Raw genomic sequence first — 19,109 nt, 5'->3', positions numbered from 1 at the left:
AAAAAAACATTTTGTTATTTGTCTTAGTAGAAATTCTTCAAGCTAATATTGAGCAAAGTATGGGACAATTAAAAGATTGCTAAAATGTTATGTTAAAGATTATTTGGACTGGTTGAACAAGCTATAGCTTGTCTTTTTTGTTGTGTTGCTGGAAACTTTTCACTCTTTAGGCAAAGCAGTGATTGAAATTTTCTGTTAAATTGCCCATGTAATTTTTAGCTATTTAGTCAAAAGTTTATGATTAGTTTTTAATAGAAAAACAAAGGATATGGGGTATCCATCCATGACACAAAATTAGTACATGCACAGCCAAAAAACACACAAAAAGCAAAAGAACAGTGCTTTTATTGCTGTTCTTCATCTCAAAGTCACAGTGAGGCCTTCAACACAGAGCAAAAAAACTGTTTGCTACATTGCACATGTTATTTGGTTATTTTAAACCAGTTATGAATTTTGTTATTATATTACAGGTTATGTTGGACTGGTCAATCAAGCAATGACATGTTACCTCAACAGTTTGATACAGACATTGTATATGACACCAGAATTCAGGAATGCTTTATATCGGTAAGATAGATAAACACTTCCCCAGTATAGTTTTGAAAATATAAAGGAAACAAGTTGTTCCATTAACTTACGTATTGTTAAAACTAATTCATTGTATGGATCTATTAGTCTTGACTATTTATTTGATTCTTGCTTAATTTTCCATTTGTTATAAATGCAGTCCTATTTCTTTTTTCATTTCTCCTTTTTTACATGTTTTGTATATCATAAAAGTCCTAAAAGCCTTCACATGTGTTGTAATAAGGTGGGGAAAATGTGGAAAGCTCTCGAGTTCTCACAAGGTAAAACTTGATATTAAGTTTTTTGTCAGCATATTTAAAAATTCCATCTTGCCCCAATATGTTGTTGACAGCATGAGCAATTTTGTCGTTAATATTACTGCATAGCTCACTTCCTTGTCTAGAAATATATTACACAAGTTTTCAAAATTAAGTTACTATGAAATATAGTTCAGTACATTTTCAATGAAATCAAATTGTATAATAGAATTATAAATGAATTTCAATAACACTGCTGTTTAGTAGTACTTATGGTGATGAGTAACTTCCATTAAATGTGAAATAACCTTTTCAAATTCAAATTCAAGTTAGTAAGATAAGTAAGAAAACATGTAAGCTTACATTGAGATAACAATAGATATAAGAAGATGTGGTATGAGTGCCAATGAGACAACTCTCCATCCAAGTCAAAATTTATGAAAGTAAACCATTATAGGTCAAAGTACGGTCTTCAACACGGAGCCTTAAACATATAAATTAATTACAATGTTTTATTGATATGAATACAGATGGGAGTTTGATGGATCAGAAGATGAGGCTTTTAAAAGTATACCATACCAACTACAAAAACTTTTCTTACAGCTACAGGTACTATTATCTCAACACTATTTAATCGTAGATCTCTTTCAATATGTTGATACATGAAAAAAGGGGGAAACTTTTGAACAGATATATATAGATTCCACCACTGCATCAAGTGTGTTACAATAGTTCTCCACTCCAGACAGTTAAATTTAAAAATTTAAAAACACAAGGCTTGCCGAGCATTTTAAAATTTTTGAAATTTAACTGTTGAGAGAGGAGAAATATTATAATACATGAGATATAGTGGTACAATCTGTTTCTATAATGATTTTAAGAAGTTGTCTAAACAAGTTTATCCTTCCTCTTCAAAGATTGTTGTGTTTATATGTGACGTCATCAGGCAAAGTCGCCTTTTTTCCAGACGTCACAATAGGAAATTCAGAAGAATCAACAAAATTTGACGTCATAATTGAAATTTTGACCAATCATTTGCCGAGAACAAAGTTTTCTCTAGAGAGGAGAAATATTTTTCTCACACCAACTGAGACATGTGGAAATAGCACGAAAATTAAAGAAATATATATTACCGGAATGTTCAAAGGGGTTTTTGTAAAAAAAACTAGTTGAGAGAAGTTTAATTTCCTCTGAAGACTCTGAAGATTTTTTCAAAGTATCCCCCTAAACATGAAATATCTGTTTGATAACACTCAGTATCAAGATATAGCTAAGAAAAATATTTGAAAATAAATTCCATTATTCCTTAGCTTAGCAAAAACAAACATAATAGATAAAGCCCAAATTAATCAAGCCTCTCTTTCAAGGACTGAAAAGGCATTTATGTTTTGGCAAATACCATGGCAGAGAGGGTAAATCAGGCTTTCCTTGTGCATTTATACTGGAAATGCTGAAACTTGAATAATGTTCATCTTATAAAAGAAAAATTATGAAAGATACACTAGCCATCAACCAATCAAAATCAAGAATGCTTATATATAATAAGGTGTAATTATGGTAATATTAATTCCCGTTGATATGCAACATACAAACAATGGTTTAAGTATTGAAAATGCAAGTTCTTACTGATGTGGTACGTACCTTATCATATTTTTGCACTTTTATAGAATCATCATAAACATTTCTGAATTTGCAGTAATAAATTGTGCAAGGTTCGAGTAAATGATGAATAACTGTAATGAATACTTTTGTATGTATTTTTATAGACAAGTAAGAAGAGAGCAGTGGAGACCACAGAACTTACTAGAAGTTTTGGTTGGGATAGTAGTGAAGGTAGGCATTAGTTCCATATTTATTCATGTGTATTTGATATTTGAGGCCAAAATCGGCCCTTACCGGACCTACTCCTTTGATTATAATTGAATATTTCAAGCTAAATATTGTGATCTATGTAAAGCTCTTTTCCCTGCATATAAAATGTATGTATTTGATAGACATAGCATTTATTTTTTACTTCAGTTTGGCAGCAACATGATGTCCAAGAACTATGTCGGGTGATGTTTGATGCCCTAGAATCGAAATGGAGGAACACAGACCAGGCTAATCTGATTAATCATCTGTATCAGGGCAAAATGAAAGATTATGTCAAATGTTTAGAGGTAAAAAAAAATAGGCAAATTTCTTGCTGACAAATTGGGTTTAATTAAGTTTCTACTAGTATGCCTGATTTAGCCCCTGTTTTTAAAGGAAAGTAAAGGTCAACTTTTTTGTAAGGTTTGTAATTGAATTTTCCAAGTTTACATGAAGGACAATCATTGATTTGTAAGTGAATTGGTCCAGATAACACAGCAGTCAACTCTGGAAAAATTAACTCAAGATATCAAGGTGTTTATATTGTTTCTAAAAACAGTTGAGGGGAACATTGTCTATCCAAAAAATCTTTTGTTACCAACAAGGGTACAAGCAATGTCTATTGTGTAAATCTTTCTATGTATCTATTTTAAAAGGAAATATCTCCAATCTTCATGGAAATAAGGAAAAATACTATAAGAATTGTTAAGTTGTAAAAAACCCTATTTTTGAACAAACTGTAAATGATGCTGATGTGTATATGTTTATCTTGACAGTGTAAAAATGAAAGTGCTAGAGTGGATGCGTATTTAGACATACCATTGGTAATTCGTCCATTTGGATCACAGACAGCTTACAGTTCTGTGGTAAGTATTTCTGCATATTAAGATGTATTATTAGTAATTTTTATACGACCGCAAAAATTAAAAATTTTTTGGTCGTATATTGGTATCACGTTGTCATCATCGTCGTCAGCGTCGTCCGAAGACAGATAGTTTCCGGATAATTACTTTAGTATAAGTAAATAGAAATCAATAAAATTTTAACACAAGGTTTATAACCTTTAAAGGAAGGTTGGGATTGATTTTGGGGGTTATGGTCCCAACTGTTTAGGAATTAGGGGCCAAAAAAGGGGCCCAAATAAGCATTTTTGTAGTTTCCAGACAATAACTTGTGTTAAAGTGTATGAATCTCTCTGAAATTATACCACAAGTTTCCATACTACAAAGGGATGGTTAAGATTGACTTTGGGGGGTTATGGCTCAAACAATTAGGGGCAAAAAAAGGGGAAAAACAAGGGTTTTTCTGGTTAAAGGACAATTGAGACAATTTAAAAGCAGTGTGAGGGAGGTAATCCAAATCCAAATCCAAATCAATTTAAATAACAATGTTTGATTACCTCCCTTACACTGCTTGTAAATTATGTATTAAGTAATGATGATTGTCTGAGATACTGACCATAACTTGAGGGAAAGAATAATTTTTTGGAATAAGGGAAAGGGTGTAGGTAAAAAATTGGAGGGGGACAATCTTTCTCATTTCAGATTTCAGAAATTAAAAGAAAATTTCTTCAAATATTTTTTTTAGGGGGTTAATATTCAACAGCATAGTGTATTGCACTAAAAAAAAAACAGGGTAAAACAAATTTTTTGGGAGGGGGGGGAGGGGGGTCAATACGCATAGTTTATTGCACAAAAGCAAAAAATTTTGAATATAAATTCAAATCATATAACCAATTTGAAGTTCTTTGACTACAGCTATTCTATGTCAGAAACCTATTATGTGTTAAAAATTTAATTACAATCCAAATTCAGACCTGTATCAAGCATGAATATTGTGTCCATTTTGGCCCCAACTTTTCAGGGTTGGACATCTGCAGTCGTATATAGCTGCGCTCAGCGAAGCAATTTATTGTTATAACATTCAGCTAAAAAAATGTGTGTATCTAAAAAGTGCCATAGGTATTTGAGCCAAATTAATATGTTGATAACTTGGAAAAAATTATGATTCATGCTTAGAATTTAAATGAATATCTGGAAATGTATGAAAAATGTAAATGTGACATCAACATAACAACAAAAAGCTCATCTAGAGAGCTGGTAATACAGCAAAAACTACCATATTATTTTTACCATTTGATGTTTATATTAATGAATATCTTTTTTGAATTTGTAGAAAGAAGCAATAGATGCTTTTGTACATCCTGAAATACTGAATGACACAAATCAGTACTTTTGTGAGAAATGTAATAAGAAATGTGATGCCCATAAGGTATGTTAATCAACACTTCAGTGTAAAAAAACACATAGAATTTTCTATAACAGATAAATCCAACACTTCCTTGAGTAAATTTTACAAAACTGTATTTTTGACTTGCTTTTCAACTGTAACACAGACATATATAAGAAGGAATGTTATGAACGTATTGTGATTTGTGAAAGATAGATTTAAAAAATGAAATTTACTGCTGAGAACTTAAAGTTAAAAGTTAGAAAATTATATCTTTTCACACCATCAATGCCATCAAAATTTGTTTTAATTATTGAGGATCCCTTATACAGAAATTACATTGCAAGGCCAGGAAAATAGACATTGTATAAATCCGTCTTGCTTGAATCTTAAAAGCATGCTTCAACAAAAAAAAAAAAAAATAGGTTAATAGGAGATGCATGTTTACTATGATATGTTATGCAGGTATTTCAGATGTGTGTCTTTCTTCAAACATTCAACATTTCAATTGTTATTTTTTGTTTTGCAGGGATTTAAATTTGAGACGTTCCCCTACCTCTTAACATTGCAGCTGAAAAGATTTGATTTTGACTACAATACAATGCATAGGATTAAATTAAATGAAAGGTACAAAATTTCTTATTTTATCAGTAAAACCACAGTTGAGACATATAGAATAATAGCATTTTTGTTTTTGATACTGGCTTTATCGGCAAGAATATTCGAACCGATGAAGTCAGTATCATAAAAATAAAATGCCATTATTATTCGTTTTATCGTCAATTTATCTTAACTGTATGTTATTTTGGTTGAAAACATGAAGTGAAATGAAATAGTTAGTAAAACTACTTTTACACGTTCAAAACATTGGGATAGTTGTTCGGTTGTATGAATGAAGTCGCGTGCATTTCATTGATAAACTGATGCGGATGGACTTGAGTACGTGACATTGTTGCACTAAAACATGACGTCATTGCCTAATATTTTCGAGTATCAAGTCATGTCCATGATATTAAAAATATTAGGCAGTAAAATCAAAGGAAAAATGTTTAAATTGCCGATAAATCAACTTAACTGCACATTGAAGCCATAAAAGACATCTAGAGGTAAACTTCTGTCGAAGTGATATACAAGGGTCCATGTCAAATGTGATATTAAACCCTCATTGGTGTAAGAATTGTGGCTGTATTGCATTCAATTTGTCTGTCCTAACAAATCTTTTTGTCACAGTTTTCCATGTACTGGTGAATAGAATGACTTCATATTTGATCGGCAACTTCACAGCAATGACTTGTAACATATGAGTGGCTTATTGGATCTGTCTAGACAACTACATTCTGTTTTCAAGTACTTTGAACAATGAGTGGAGATGTACTGAGTACTACAACGAGTGATTGTCTAGTCAAGTTATGAGTGAATTCAACAAAAACTACCAACGTTCCAATATGGAATTGAATTCCATGTAATCCAAAAATCTATTCAAATTAGAATTTCCAATCATCACCTAAGTTTTGATTACACTTGAATGTGTACCCTTAACAATTTGTTGTTTTCCTGTCTTAAAAGAATATAAGTGGCCTATAATGGTTTACTTTTATAAATTTTGACTTGGATGGAGAGTTGTCTCATTGGCACTCATACTACATCTTCTTATATCTATATAAAGTGTGAAATGATATAAATGTGTTTTGAATTTTCTTTTACAGAATGACATTTCCAGATATATTAGATTTGAATCATTTAGTAGAATCAACCCCAAATTCCACAGAGTGTACATCAGAGAAAGTTATACCTGATCCTGCGGAGGATAGTAGTGATGAAGGTAGGCAGTTTATCAAGGTCTTAAACCAAGTTTTCCTATAAAAATGGGAAATTCTTTGAATTGACTTTTGTGGTATTGCTGAGAAAATAACAATCTCAAAACAGAATAAAAATTGAAATGAAAGAGTCATGTGTTTTTCTTGAGGATACTTTGTTTTCCAAATTACCAGAAAGAACAGCAGGGAGTTTCTGTGAATGATATGGCAACCATACAACATTAAAAACAAAAAATTCATTTTGAGAATAACCTACAGAAAACTATATTGTGACCAATTAAGTAAACAATCTGTGGACAAATCTAATATATAAGTGAAAAAATGTAAATCTTAAAAAGTTATAACCACTGACTAGAAAAAGTTCTGTCCTATAATATCTCTGAGGTATGTTTATATAAGCCTTTACATATTAAAGTACTGTTTTACAGGTATAGATGAAGGTATTGAGGTAGAGAATTGTGTGTCTGGAGCTTCATCAGGAAGTGATTCCTCTAGTCTACTCAACGAAGCTGCTGCTAATTCCAGAAACGCACAGGAAATGAAGAAGCAGGTACGTTTTAGATTAAATCTTGTGCAGCTGCATGACTATGAAAGAAAATGTATGAAAAAATATTGAAAACATTGAAGAAGAGGTCTTTGAAAGGAAATGTCCTGGGGAATACATTAATTGTTTAATACCCATGTCTGTCATTTTATCAATCCATTTTTGTCTCGCCTTGACGGAGTCAAAAAGCGAGACATAGGTATGCTGTTTCCGGCGTCGGCGACAACCACGGCGGCGTCAACAATGTATTAGTTTGTGATTAGGTCTAGTTCATAGTGAACCACTAATGGTAGGTCAATGATATTTGGTATGCAGTTGTATTAGCATTGGCACATCTCATTACCATGAAGATTATTTGGCCCCGCCCCTTCAGTCAAGGTCTATTGACTTTGAAACTTTTCATAGTTAACATGTATTAGTTTGTGATTAGGTCAATTTATGGGGAACCACTAGTGGTAGGTCAATGATATTTGGTATGCAGTTGTATAAGCATTGGCATATCTCATTTCCATGGAGATTATTTGGCTTCGCCCCCTTAGTCATGGTCTATAGACTTTGAAAATTTTGCTAAGTTAACATGTATTAGTTTGTAATTAGGTCAGTTCAAGGGGAACCATTAGTGGTAGGCCAATGTTAATTGGTGTTCAGTTGTATAAGCATTAGCACATCTCATTTCCATGGAGAATATTTGGCCCCGCTCCCTCAGTCATGGTCTATTTACTTTGAAACTTTTGCTTAGTTTACATGTATTAGTTTGTGATTAGATCAGTTTAAGATGAACTGCTAATGTTAAGTCAATGATATTTGGTATGCAAATTTATTGGCATTTGCAAGTATCGTTTCCATGGAGATTATATAGCCCCACCCCTGATCATGGTTCATTGACTTTGAAACTTTTACATAGTTTACAAGTTAATGGTTGTGTTTAGGTTTGTTTAAAGGGAACAACTTATGATAAGTCAATGGTATTTGGTATGCAGTTGTATTAGCATTGGCACATCTCATTCCATGGAGATTGTTCAGCCATGTACCTTCAGTCATGGTTCATCGACTGAATATTTGCTATTTTTATTTCAACATTTGCATTATCAAAATTACAAAAAGGCGAGACATATCTCTGTGATAACAGTTTATTCAATAGATGCCCAAACCTAATTTTGTTTTTTGTGGTGAAACTTAGCTAATTTTTACTTGGTAAGAGTATACTTGTGATTTGCATTGATGAGCTTTTAGACAATGCCTAGTTTCATTAGATTAATATCAGTAAAACATCTTGATCAATTGGATACTGTAATACATTTCAGTATTTTAAGTTCTACTTTTTTTTCTATCCACAGGGTCCATATTTGTATGAGTTGTTTTCCATAATGATACATTCGGGAAGTGCTGCTGGTGGCCATTATTACGCATACATTAAGTAAGCTTAACTAAAATTAATATGTAATTACTGTATTTAAAATCAGTTTGAAAGCTTGTGACAAAAAGTTGATCTTGTACACTATCTACAAATGTAGACTACAAACAGTTAGAAATGAAAATAAAGGGAAAAACGTGGTTAATATAATCATGATGATATATGACAGAATTCATCACAGAATAGAAATAAGGGGGTCAATGTGCAACAGTTTGTGCACATCACTAATAGAAATTCCTAAAAAAATAACAACGTATAGAAGGGAAAAGTTAAAATGATACAAGCAGAGACATCGTTAATAAAACTGTTTCAAAATTTTTATCAACTTCAGTGAATAGTTAATTATATTAGTAAATGACTTCTTATTATCCTTTTGATCAACATTCATCAGGTAAGATTGCCTTAATTTGATAACTTTCTTATTTTTAGGTCTTTCATTGATGGACAGTGGTACAGCTTCAATGACCAACATGTCTCAAAAGTAAGATAACATTGAGTTAACATAGTCAATAAGCATTTTTGTAACTTCCCGACATAACTTGTGTTTTAGTGTATGGATCTCTATGACATTGTACCACAAGATTCCATATCATAAAGGGAATGCTGGGATTGATTTTGGGGGTAATTGTCTCAAAATTTTAGGAATTGGGGGCCAAAAAAGGGGCAAAAAACAAGCATTTTTCTAATTTCATGACAATAACTTGTGTGTAAGTGTATGGATCTTTCTGAAATTGTACTACAAGGTTCCATATCACAAAGGGAAAGCTGGAATTGAGTTTGGGGGTAATTGCCCAAAACGTTTAGGAATTAGGGGCCAAAAATAAGCATTTTTCTAGTTTCCAGACAATAACTTGTGTTCAGGTGTATGGATCTCTCTGAAATTGTACTGCAAGTTACGATACCCCAAAGGGAAGGCTGGGATTGATTTTGGGGGGAATTGCCTCAAAATTTTAGGAATTAGGGGCCAAAAAGGGAAAAAAACAAGCATTTTTTGTCGAGCTTTCGACTTTAGTCGAAAAAGCGAGACATAGCGATCCTACATTCCGTCGGCGTCGTTGTCGTCGGCGGCGTCCACAAATATTCACTCTGTGGTTAAAGTTTTTGAAATTTTAATAACTTTCTTAAACTATCCTGGATTTCTACCAAACTTGGACAGAAGCTTGTTTATGATCATAAGATTATATCCAGAAGTAAATTTTATAAAAATAAAATTCCATTTTTTCCGTATTTTACTTATAAATGGACTTAGTTTTTCTGCCGGGAAATATTACATTCACTCTATGGTTAAAGTTTTTAAAATTTTAATTACTTTCTTAAACTATCCTGGGTTTGTACCAAACTTGGACAGAAGCTTGTTTATGATCATAAGATAGTATCTAGAAGTAAATTTTGTAAAAAAATAAATCAATTTTTTCCTTATTTTACTTTTAAATGGACTTAGATTTTCTGCCAGGAAACAACACATTCGCTCTGTGGTTAAAGTTTGTAAAATTTTAATAACTTTCTTAAACTATTTTGGATTTGTACCAAACTTGGACAGAACCTTGTTTATGATCAAAAGCTAGTATCTAGAAGGAAATTTTGTAAAAAAATAAATCCATTTTTTCCGTATTTTACTTTTAAATGGACTTAGATTTTCTGCCAGGAAACAACATATTCACTCTGTGGTTAAAGTTTTTAAAATTTTAATTACTTTCTTATACTATTTTGGATTTGTACCAAACTTGGACAAAAGCTTGTTTATGATCAAATGCTAGTATCTAGAAGGAAATTTTGTTTTCTTCCAGTTAACATTACATTCAGGCTGCAATTAAAGTTTTTAAACATTTATTAGATTCATAAACTATCCTGGATTTTTACCAAACTTGGACAGAAGCTTCTTACAACCAAAAGATAGTATCAAGAGGAATATTTTTATTGATTTACTTCCTCATTTTTGTTGAGCCTGCGATTAACAGAAAAAGTAGGCGAGACACTGGGTTCCGCGGAACCCTTACGAATTTTTCTAGTTTCAGGCCTATAACTTGTGTGTAAGTGTATGGATCTCTCTGCAATTGTACTGCAAGGTACCATACCACAAAGGGAAGGCTGGGATTGAGTTTGGAGGTGATGAATCATAAGGGGGTTCAAAAAATTTGGGGGGAGGGATTTTTTTTCTTTTAAATTTTCCATTTTAAATTGGTTATTTCTGATTTATATATAAAAGCAAATAATAATGATATGGTTTGAATAGGTAAATTAAAAATTTATAAGTTCTTAGACCACATTCATTCTGTGTCAGAAACCTATACTGTGTCAAATATTTAATCACAATCCAAAGTCAGTGTGTATCAAGCTTGAATGTTGTGTCCATACTTGCCCCAACTGTTCAGGGTTCGACCTCTGCGGTCTTATCAAGCTGCGCTTAGCGGAGCATTTTATTTATTTATTTACCTTTTGTATATAATCATAAAAGTTTACTTTTTTATTGAAAGAACATTAAAAAATAAAAAGAGAGTAAGCACTTTGTTTGGTTTTAAACCATGATGAACACATTACAATGTGTACTTAACTACAACATAAACCATCCTTGTTTATACCCATTTTTTCAAGTGCCTTTTTCTATTTTACTTTTAACAAGAGATATTTTGAAAAATATTGGGTGTTGAAAGCAGAATTACTCCCATAGAACTAATACATATCTAACTAAAGTCAGCCTGTTTTACTATCAGAGTACAAATATTAATTTTTACACCTAACAATTTTTTAATAACTCTCAATGAAATTTAATTGAATTGACCTGTTGCAAGAAAATCAATGAAACACATGAATGGTATTTGCTGTTAAGTAACAGTTATATGCTTTTTATGAATGCAGATATCATTTACTTTATTTTAAGGATCTTATATAAATTTGATATTTTCTTGCAGATTACATATGAAGAAATAACAAAAACCTACGGAGGATCGACAGGTTCACGAGGTTATTACTCAGCTACATATACAAGGTGATAATGGTAGAAAGAATACTGTAAATTTCGGAAAATATTGTGTGCATGTATTATTGTCATTGTTTAAGGAATGACTGTAATATTTTTTCTGTCTATGAAGAAATAACATCAAAAATGTGGTGCACACTGAATAATCTGCATATTGATTGATTATTGTGATTTCATGAACCGCTGCATACAATATGTACAAAAAGTGCAAATTTTTACCATAAAAAGAATGCTGATATGTAAATTAAAAAAGACCTATCTCCTATCTAGTCATTGTTTTTAATTATGATACACTTTGATAATGGCCATCAAATCCTAAAAAAAGGACTATTTTGGTGTGTCTTATTGAACCTGCGTTCAAGGTGCTTTTATAGATGAACCTCTTATCAGGAATGCTCGAACCCAAGTTCAGACAGAAAATAAATATATAAATACATTGTGAGACTTGATTATTATTAGAAAGACCTAAACAGAATAAACTGATATAAAATTAAAACTGATAGCACTTGAAGGTTACTCTTGTTAAACATTTTAAAAGATATATTGTGCATGCATGTATTTATGATAAAGTAATTACTCTAATTATCAGCACAACAATTTTAAATCTGCAAATTTGCAGAAGCAAATTTTTGTTCTTCCCTCTCCAGGATTTGAACTCATGCTATTGGGATATCGTGACAACACCGCCTGCACTGTGTCCAGCGCTTTAGACCACTTGGCCACCTAGAATGAACTAAAAATTCAGCTTTTGGTCGCCTAGTGTTACCTTTCATCGTCAGTAGAATCTAGAGTTGTAAAACAGTACAGATATATTAGGCATGAAGATGGAATTGATTGCAGATAAGCAAAATTATCTGTCGTAAAGGATCGTAAGATGCAGTCACAGAAATAATTATTTGATAAGTACATCTAAACAAGTGACAACTCTACGACTGATCTATCCATTGGATCACCAGTGAAGGTGATACACGGCTGAAAACACATATTATATTCATAATTACTCAAAATATCAGCACAACAATGTTAAATAATTTTTATACGACCGCAAAAATTAAAAATTTTTTGGTCGTATATTGGTATGACGTTGGCGTCGTCATCGTCGTCGTCGTCTTCGTCTGGCGTCGTCCAGCGTCGTCCGAAGACACATTGGTTTTCGCACTCTAACTTTAGTTTAAGTGAATGGATCTCCATGAAATTTTACCATAAGGTTCAATACCATGAAAGGAAGGTTGGGATTGATTTTGGGGGTTATGGTACCAACAGTTAAGGAATTAGGGGCCAAAAAGGGGCCAAAAATAAGCATTTTTGTAACTTCCAGACAATAACTTGTGTGTAAGTGTATGGATCTCTCTGACATTGTACCACAAGGTTCCATATCACAAAGGGAAGGCTGTAATTGATTTTGGGGGTAATTGCCTCAAAATTTTAGGAATTAGGGGCCAAAAAAGGGGCAAAAAACAAGCATTTGTCTAGTTTCATGACAATAACTTGTGTGTAAGTGTTTGGATATTTCTGAAATAGTACTACAAGGTTCCATATCACAAAGGGAAAGCTGGAATTGAGTTTGGGGGTAATTGCCCAAAACGTTTAGGAATTGGGGGCCAAAAAGGGGCCAAAAATAAGCATTTTCCTAGCTTCCAGACAATAACTTGTGTTCAAGTGTATGGATCTCTCTGAAATTGTACTGCAAGGTACCATACCACAAAGGGAAGGCTGGGATTGAGTTTGGGGGTGATGAATCATAAGGGGGTTCAAAAAATTTGGGGGGGGGATTTTTTTTTTTTCTTTTTTTTTCTTTTTTTCCTTTTTTTTTTTCTTTTAAAATTTTCCATTTTAAGTTGGTTATTTCTGATTAATATTTAAAAGCATAATGATATGGTAGGAGATACACACCAAACAGGATGTGTAAATTATTATATAATAAGTATTTTCAATTGCACAGTATTGCGCAATAGCAAGAAATCTTCAATTGCACAGTATTGCGCAATAGCAAGAAATATCCAATAGCACAATATTGCGCAATAACAAGAAATTGTCAATTGTACAGTATTGCACAATAGCAAGAAATATTCAATTGCACAGTATTGTGCAAAAGAAGATACTTCGTATAAATTGCTTATTTCTTGATCAATTTCAATGGGGTTTTATTCTTGAATTCTTGGGGTTCTTTAATATGCTGAATCTAACCGTGTATTAAGTTTTTGGATTTTGGGCCCCGTTTTTAAATTGGTCCACATTGAGGTCCAAAGGGTCCAAAATTTAACTTTGTTTGATTTCATCAAAAATTGAATTATTGGGGTTATTTGATATGCCGAATCTAACCGTGTATTTAGATTCTTAAATTTTGGTTCCGTTTTCAAATTGGTCTACATTAAGGTCCAAAGGGTCCAAAATTAAACTTAGTTTGATTTTAACAAAAATTGAATTTTTAGGGTTCTTTGATATGCTGAATCTAAACATGTATTTAGATTTGTGATTATGGGCCCAGTTTTCAAGTTGGTCCAAATCGGGGTCCAAAATTAAACTTTGTTTGATTTCAACAAAAATTGAATATATGGGGTTCTTTGATATGCTGAATCTAACCATGTATTTAGATTTTTGATTTTTGGGCCCCGTTATCAACTTTGTCCACATTGAGGTCAAAAGGGTCCAAAATTAAACTTTGTTTGATTTCATCAAAAATTGAATTCTTGGGGTTCTTTGATATGCTGAATCTAACCATGTACTTAGATTTTGGATATTGGACCATAATAGGTGAATGTCCAATTTAAAATTTTTAAGTTCTTAGACCACATTCATTCTGTGTCAGAAACCTATGCTGTGTCAAATATTTAATCACAATCCAAATTCAGAGCTGTATCAAGCTTGAATGTTGTGTCCATACTTGCCCCAACTGTTCAGGGTTCGACCTCTGCGGTCGTATCAAGCTGCGCCCTGCGGAGCATTTTATTGTTCTTCTTGCCGGGATTCAAACTCATGCTATTGGGATATCATGACAACACCGCCTGCACTGTGTATTGTCACGATATCCCAATAGCATGAGTTCGAATACTGGCGAGGGAAGAACAAAAATTTGCTTCCGCAAATTTGCAGATTTAACATTGTTGTGCTGATATTTAGAGTAATTATGAATATAATATGTGTTTTCAGCCATGTATCACCTTCACTGGTGATCCAATGGATGGATCTGAGTTGTCACTTGTTAAGACGTATTTATGATAAAGTATATATATAATATATTTATTGATGAATTAATTGCTACACAGTTTAAATGTAGGCTTCTATCATAGTCATATTCATATATATCTTTTTCTATTTTTTCTGCAGTTCAACAAATGCTTACATGTTAATGTACAGACAAATCGATAAACAAAGAAATGCAGGTAAATGTTTGGTTTTTCTTATATTAAATTTTTATTTAAAGTTTGTAATCGTCTGGCCTTTGAATCTTGCTGTTTCAATTTTTTTTTTTTCACCATAAAGTTTGTTTTGTAAATATTTTTTTATATCACCTGTTGATTCAAAGGTAAAATTAAATAGACATGGACAGTAGAAATTTAATTTTCACATTGATACTGTATATATACACCTGTTGCTAACCGCTATTGATGAAACTTTTGACAGTTATAGAACCTGAGGATGATCATAATTGAATTTAATCCTGGTCTTGCATGTTACGGGCATAGCTTACTAATAGTCCTCAGATATTTTTAATAGAAAATAGCTTTTCTCAAATGTATTATAATGGACCTATTTTGACTGATTAACACATTGTGAACACTTGATTAACTTTAAGGAACTGTTAAGATTTGTTATTGTTGAGTAATGCATAAAGTGCTGTCCTTGACAACCTGGGTTTATGTTGGGACAAGACAGCTACTATGGACTACAACAACCAGAATAAATGATTTGGAATAAACTGTTATTAGTTGCATTTGTGAAAAGTTATTTCAGGTAAATGGGAGAGAATATTACAGACTTGGAGATGGAAAGCTATTTATCAATGCTTCCTAATGTTATGTATAATCTATAATGTTATATTTTCTTGACAGATTTTACACAGGCCGATGGTTTTCCTGCTCATATCAAACAACATTTACAAAATATGAAAGATAAAGAGGAGTTTGAAAAAAGACAACGAGAACTGGACAAATCAATGTGCAAGGTATAATTATAGCTGACATCTCAAAACAAGATAACCCTGTACCGAACATCTAAAATGTCCTTGAATTTCTTAAAATTTTTAAAATCATTGTTTTTGTATAAAACCAGGTACTTTCTGTAACTGCACAGAAACCCAATGAAAAAAACTTGAAAAAATCAGTTTATTAAGTTTTAAGTTAATTTAAAAAAAAAAAGGGTTAAAGGTAAATTTAGCAATTCCCAATTTAGTCGAAATCTGTCAAGTCAAATATCGGGTACAAATGTTTGGAAATAGGCATATCTTTTTTAGTCATACATATTTATGCCCCCGCCGTAGCGGAGGGGGCATTAAGTTTTACCCTTGTCCGTCTGTACGTACGTACGTACGTACGTACGTCCGTCCGTACGTCCCGAAATTGGTTTCCGTTCTCTAACTTCAGTTTGCCTCAACCAAATGTTATGAAACTTATACACAATGCTTATTACCACAAAACACAGATCAAGTTTGAATTTTGGTGGCGTCACTTTAACCGATCTAGAGTTATGCCCCTTTATAAAAGGAAATCTTGCAAAATTTTTAGTTTCCGTTCTCTAACAAGTTTGCCTCAACCAAATGTTATGAAACTTATACACAATGCTTATTACCACAAAACACAGATCAAGTTTGAATTTTGGTGGTGTCACTTTAACCGATCTAGAGTTATGCCCCTTTATAAAAGGAAAAATTGCAAAATTTTAATTTTCTTCTAAATATCAAGTTTATATAATATATTTTTAAAATTGGAGTTATCTTCCTTTGACCATGATTATAGTTGAATCAACTACAATCATTGCTTTATACAATGCAATGTTTAATTTTGACTTCCACTGATAAAACACAGATCAAGTTGAATTTGGGTAGTGTCACTTTAACCATTATTGAGTTATGCCCCTTTATAAATAGAAAGATTGCAAAATTTTTTAGTTTCCATTCTGTAACTGAAGTTTTCCCCAGCCAAACATTATGAAACCTATACACAATATTCATTACCACAAAACTCAGTAAGGATCAAGTACAATTTTTTTGTTTCAGTTCTCTAACTTGATTTTGCCTCAACCAAATGTTATGAAACTTATACACAATGCTTATTACTACATAATACAGATTAAGTACGAAATTAGGTGGCAACACTTTTACCATTCTAGAGTTATGTCCCTTTATAAACATAAAAATTACTGAATTTTTTAGTTTGTCTCAACCAAATGTTGTAAAACTTATACACAACCGTTCTAGAGTTATGCGTGTTTACAAATAGAAAAATTGCTGAATTTTTAGTTTCTATTCTCTACTTAAGTTAGCCTCAACCAAATGTTATGAGACTTACACACAATGCTTATTACCACAAAACTCAGATCAAGTTCAAATTTGGGTAGCGTCACTTTTACCGTTCTTCAGTTATGTCCCTTTATAACTATATGATATGCAAGCAGGGGCATCATCTGTGTCCACATGTGGACACTATCCACATTTATTTCATACTGGTGTGTAAACTTTAGAGGTTATCTGACCAGATTAAAGATAAAGAGCAGGTTCTCAGAGAGAATAATCAGTGAAAATTGAACACTAGCTTTGTCAAACCTTCATGAATTTTTTGGAAATTTGGTCAAAAGTTTCTTCATGATCAAAAGACAACAGGGCACAGAGCAAAATTAATTTATCCATGTTTTGTATTTTACTAACAATTTGACTTATGTTTTTAAATTTATTTGCTCTTACATTAAGAAACAATCTGAGGTTAATGTTTTTTAGACATCAATAACTTGGTCACGCCTTATTTTAATTGCATAAAAAAATTAGGACAGAAGCTTCTTCATAAACCAGAGTTAGCTCCCTGAGCAAAATTAAAATTTTTTTCATTTGGCTTGATTTTACTAGTCTTACGCTGATGACAGCAGTTGAAAGTGAGACATCACAGAACCCTTATCAAATTTTTTGATCATAACTGCCTTTTCAGCACATCAGCACTTTAATGTCCAAAATTGTCAGCAGACATTCCAGTGTTTGTCTTTACAAGCACATAAATCTGTCTGTTCTATTACTAATCCATATAGATTGCAATTCAGGCTATACAAGCACGGTGCTTCTGTAATTTTCAGATATTAATTGGCTGATTATGGTACAGATTTCTTAACCTGTATTTTTTTTTCAGATTAAGCTTTTCTGTTATCACCCACTGAAGAAAAGACAAATAGAACAAAAGCTAGAGATACACAAAGATAAAACACTAACAGAAACTACAGAAATTGCCTATAAAGTAAAAAGATCGAATGATATAAAACTACAAAAAGAAATTGGAATGGGGACCATTTTGGGAAATTTAAATTCATAAGAGCTTTACTTTGAACACCTTATTTGAAAAAATAATTTATGGGCAGTCTTTGGTTGATGGGGGATTTCACCATTGGTAGGCAATATTTTCATGAATATATTATGCTCACCATAAAGATAAGATTTAAAAAATATAGGACCTAACCATGGTAAATTTCAAGATAAACTACTGAATTCCTAAATTATTTTGATTCAATTTGGAAATTGAACAAACAAAAATCCAGAATTTGGTATAATTGGACATTTATGACATTTTAAGCACACAGGTATTGTGATGTCATCAATATCTGTTAGTCATGGTTTATTGAGTATTTAAGATGGTACCAAACACCTTGACTCAAATTAATTTGGCTCGTTTAATATTCATAAAATTTTGACAAAATATTAACTTTGACCCTTTGACAAAAATATAAAAATTTCAAAAAACTTGAACCACACACTTTATCGTAAAAATTTCATTGGCTATATAGCAGTTTGACAAACACTATTTTTTATCATTGAGAAGCTTAATATTTCCTTAACAATAGAACGTGATTAAAACGTTCAGCTGATTTTTACAGAGTTATCTCCCTGTAGTGTTATGTACCACCTTAACATGGAACATAACCACAAATCATAAATAGCATGTTATTAAAATTTGGCACTGAAAGAAAGGTATGTATAGGATAAAAAAATTTACATAAGATGCAGAAATTATTCAATATCTTTATAAAAGTATCATATTGATTTAAAGAAAAAACTTTTCTGAAATGCAATCACGCTTAATAAGTGTCACAGTGATTCCATTTATTAGGAAATTAATAAAAAATGCAATTATAATTTTCTGAATCTTAAATATTTCAGTTTTTGGAGGTAAAATTTGAAAATGAAGATTAAAAAAATATGTTTGGTATATGTAGATGAGAAGAGACCCCAATAGGCCACAAAAGTTTTTTTAAGACA

At 32.0% G+C, this 19,109-nt stretch overlaps 1 protein-coding gene across 1 annotated transcript in view; it reads left to right on the top strand.

Annotated features, from left to right (window-relative positions):
* The window catches only part of LOC127724476 (ubiquitin carboxyl-terminal hydrolase 47-like), a 54,163-nt gene that overhangs the window by 5,760 nt on the left and 29,294 nt on the right, over positions 1 to 19,109 (top strand). The window contains exons 5-19 of the mRNA XM_052231454.1: positions 471 to 567; positions 1,355 to 1,433; positions 2,591 to 2,657; positions 2,844 to 2,983; positions 3,452 to 3,541; positions 4,851 to 4,946; positions 5,434 to 5,531; positions 6,611 to 6,726; positions 7,150 to 7,271; positions 8,603 to 8,682; positions 9,109 to 9,160; positions 11,589 to 11,665; positions 14,984 to 15,039; positions 15,709 to 15,821; positions 17,989 to 18,093. Of these exons, the coding sequence (XP_052087414.1) occupies positions 471 to 567; positions 1,355 to 1,433; positions 2,591 to 2,657; positions 2,844 to 2,983; positions 3,452 to 3,541; positions 4,851 to 4,946; positions 5,434 to 5,531; positions 6,611 to 6,726; positions 7,150 to 7,271; positions 8,603 to 8,682; positions 9,109 to 9,160; positions 11,589 to 11,665; positions 14,984 to 15,039; positions 15,709 to 15,821; positions 17,989 to 18,093 (1,388 nt within the window). The remainder of the gene's footprint in view (positions 1 to 470; positions 568 to 1,354; positions 1,434 to 2,590; positions 2,658 to 2,843; positions 2,984 to 3,451; positions 3,542 to 4,850; positions 4,947 to 5,433; positions 5,532 to 6,610; positions 6,727 to 7,149; positions 7,272 to 8,602; positions 8,683 to 9,108; positions 9,161 to 11,588; positions 11,666 to 14,983; positions 15,040 to 15,708; positions 15,822 to 17,988; positions 18,094 to 19,109) is intronic.

Source organism: Mytilus californianus, unplaced genomic scaffold, assembly GCF_021869535.1.
Source record: "Mytilus californianus isolate M0D057914Y unplaced genomic scaffold, xbMytCali1.0.p SCAF_14, whole genome shotgun sequence".
Taxonomy (NCBI): Eukaryota; Metazoa; Mollusca; class Bivalvia; order Mytilida; family Mytilidae; genus Mytilus; species Mytilus californianus.
This window is presented reverse-complemented; position numbering and strand designations above follow the sequence as displayed.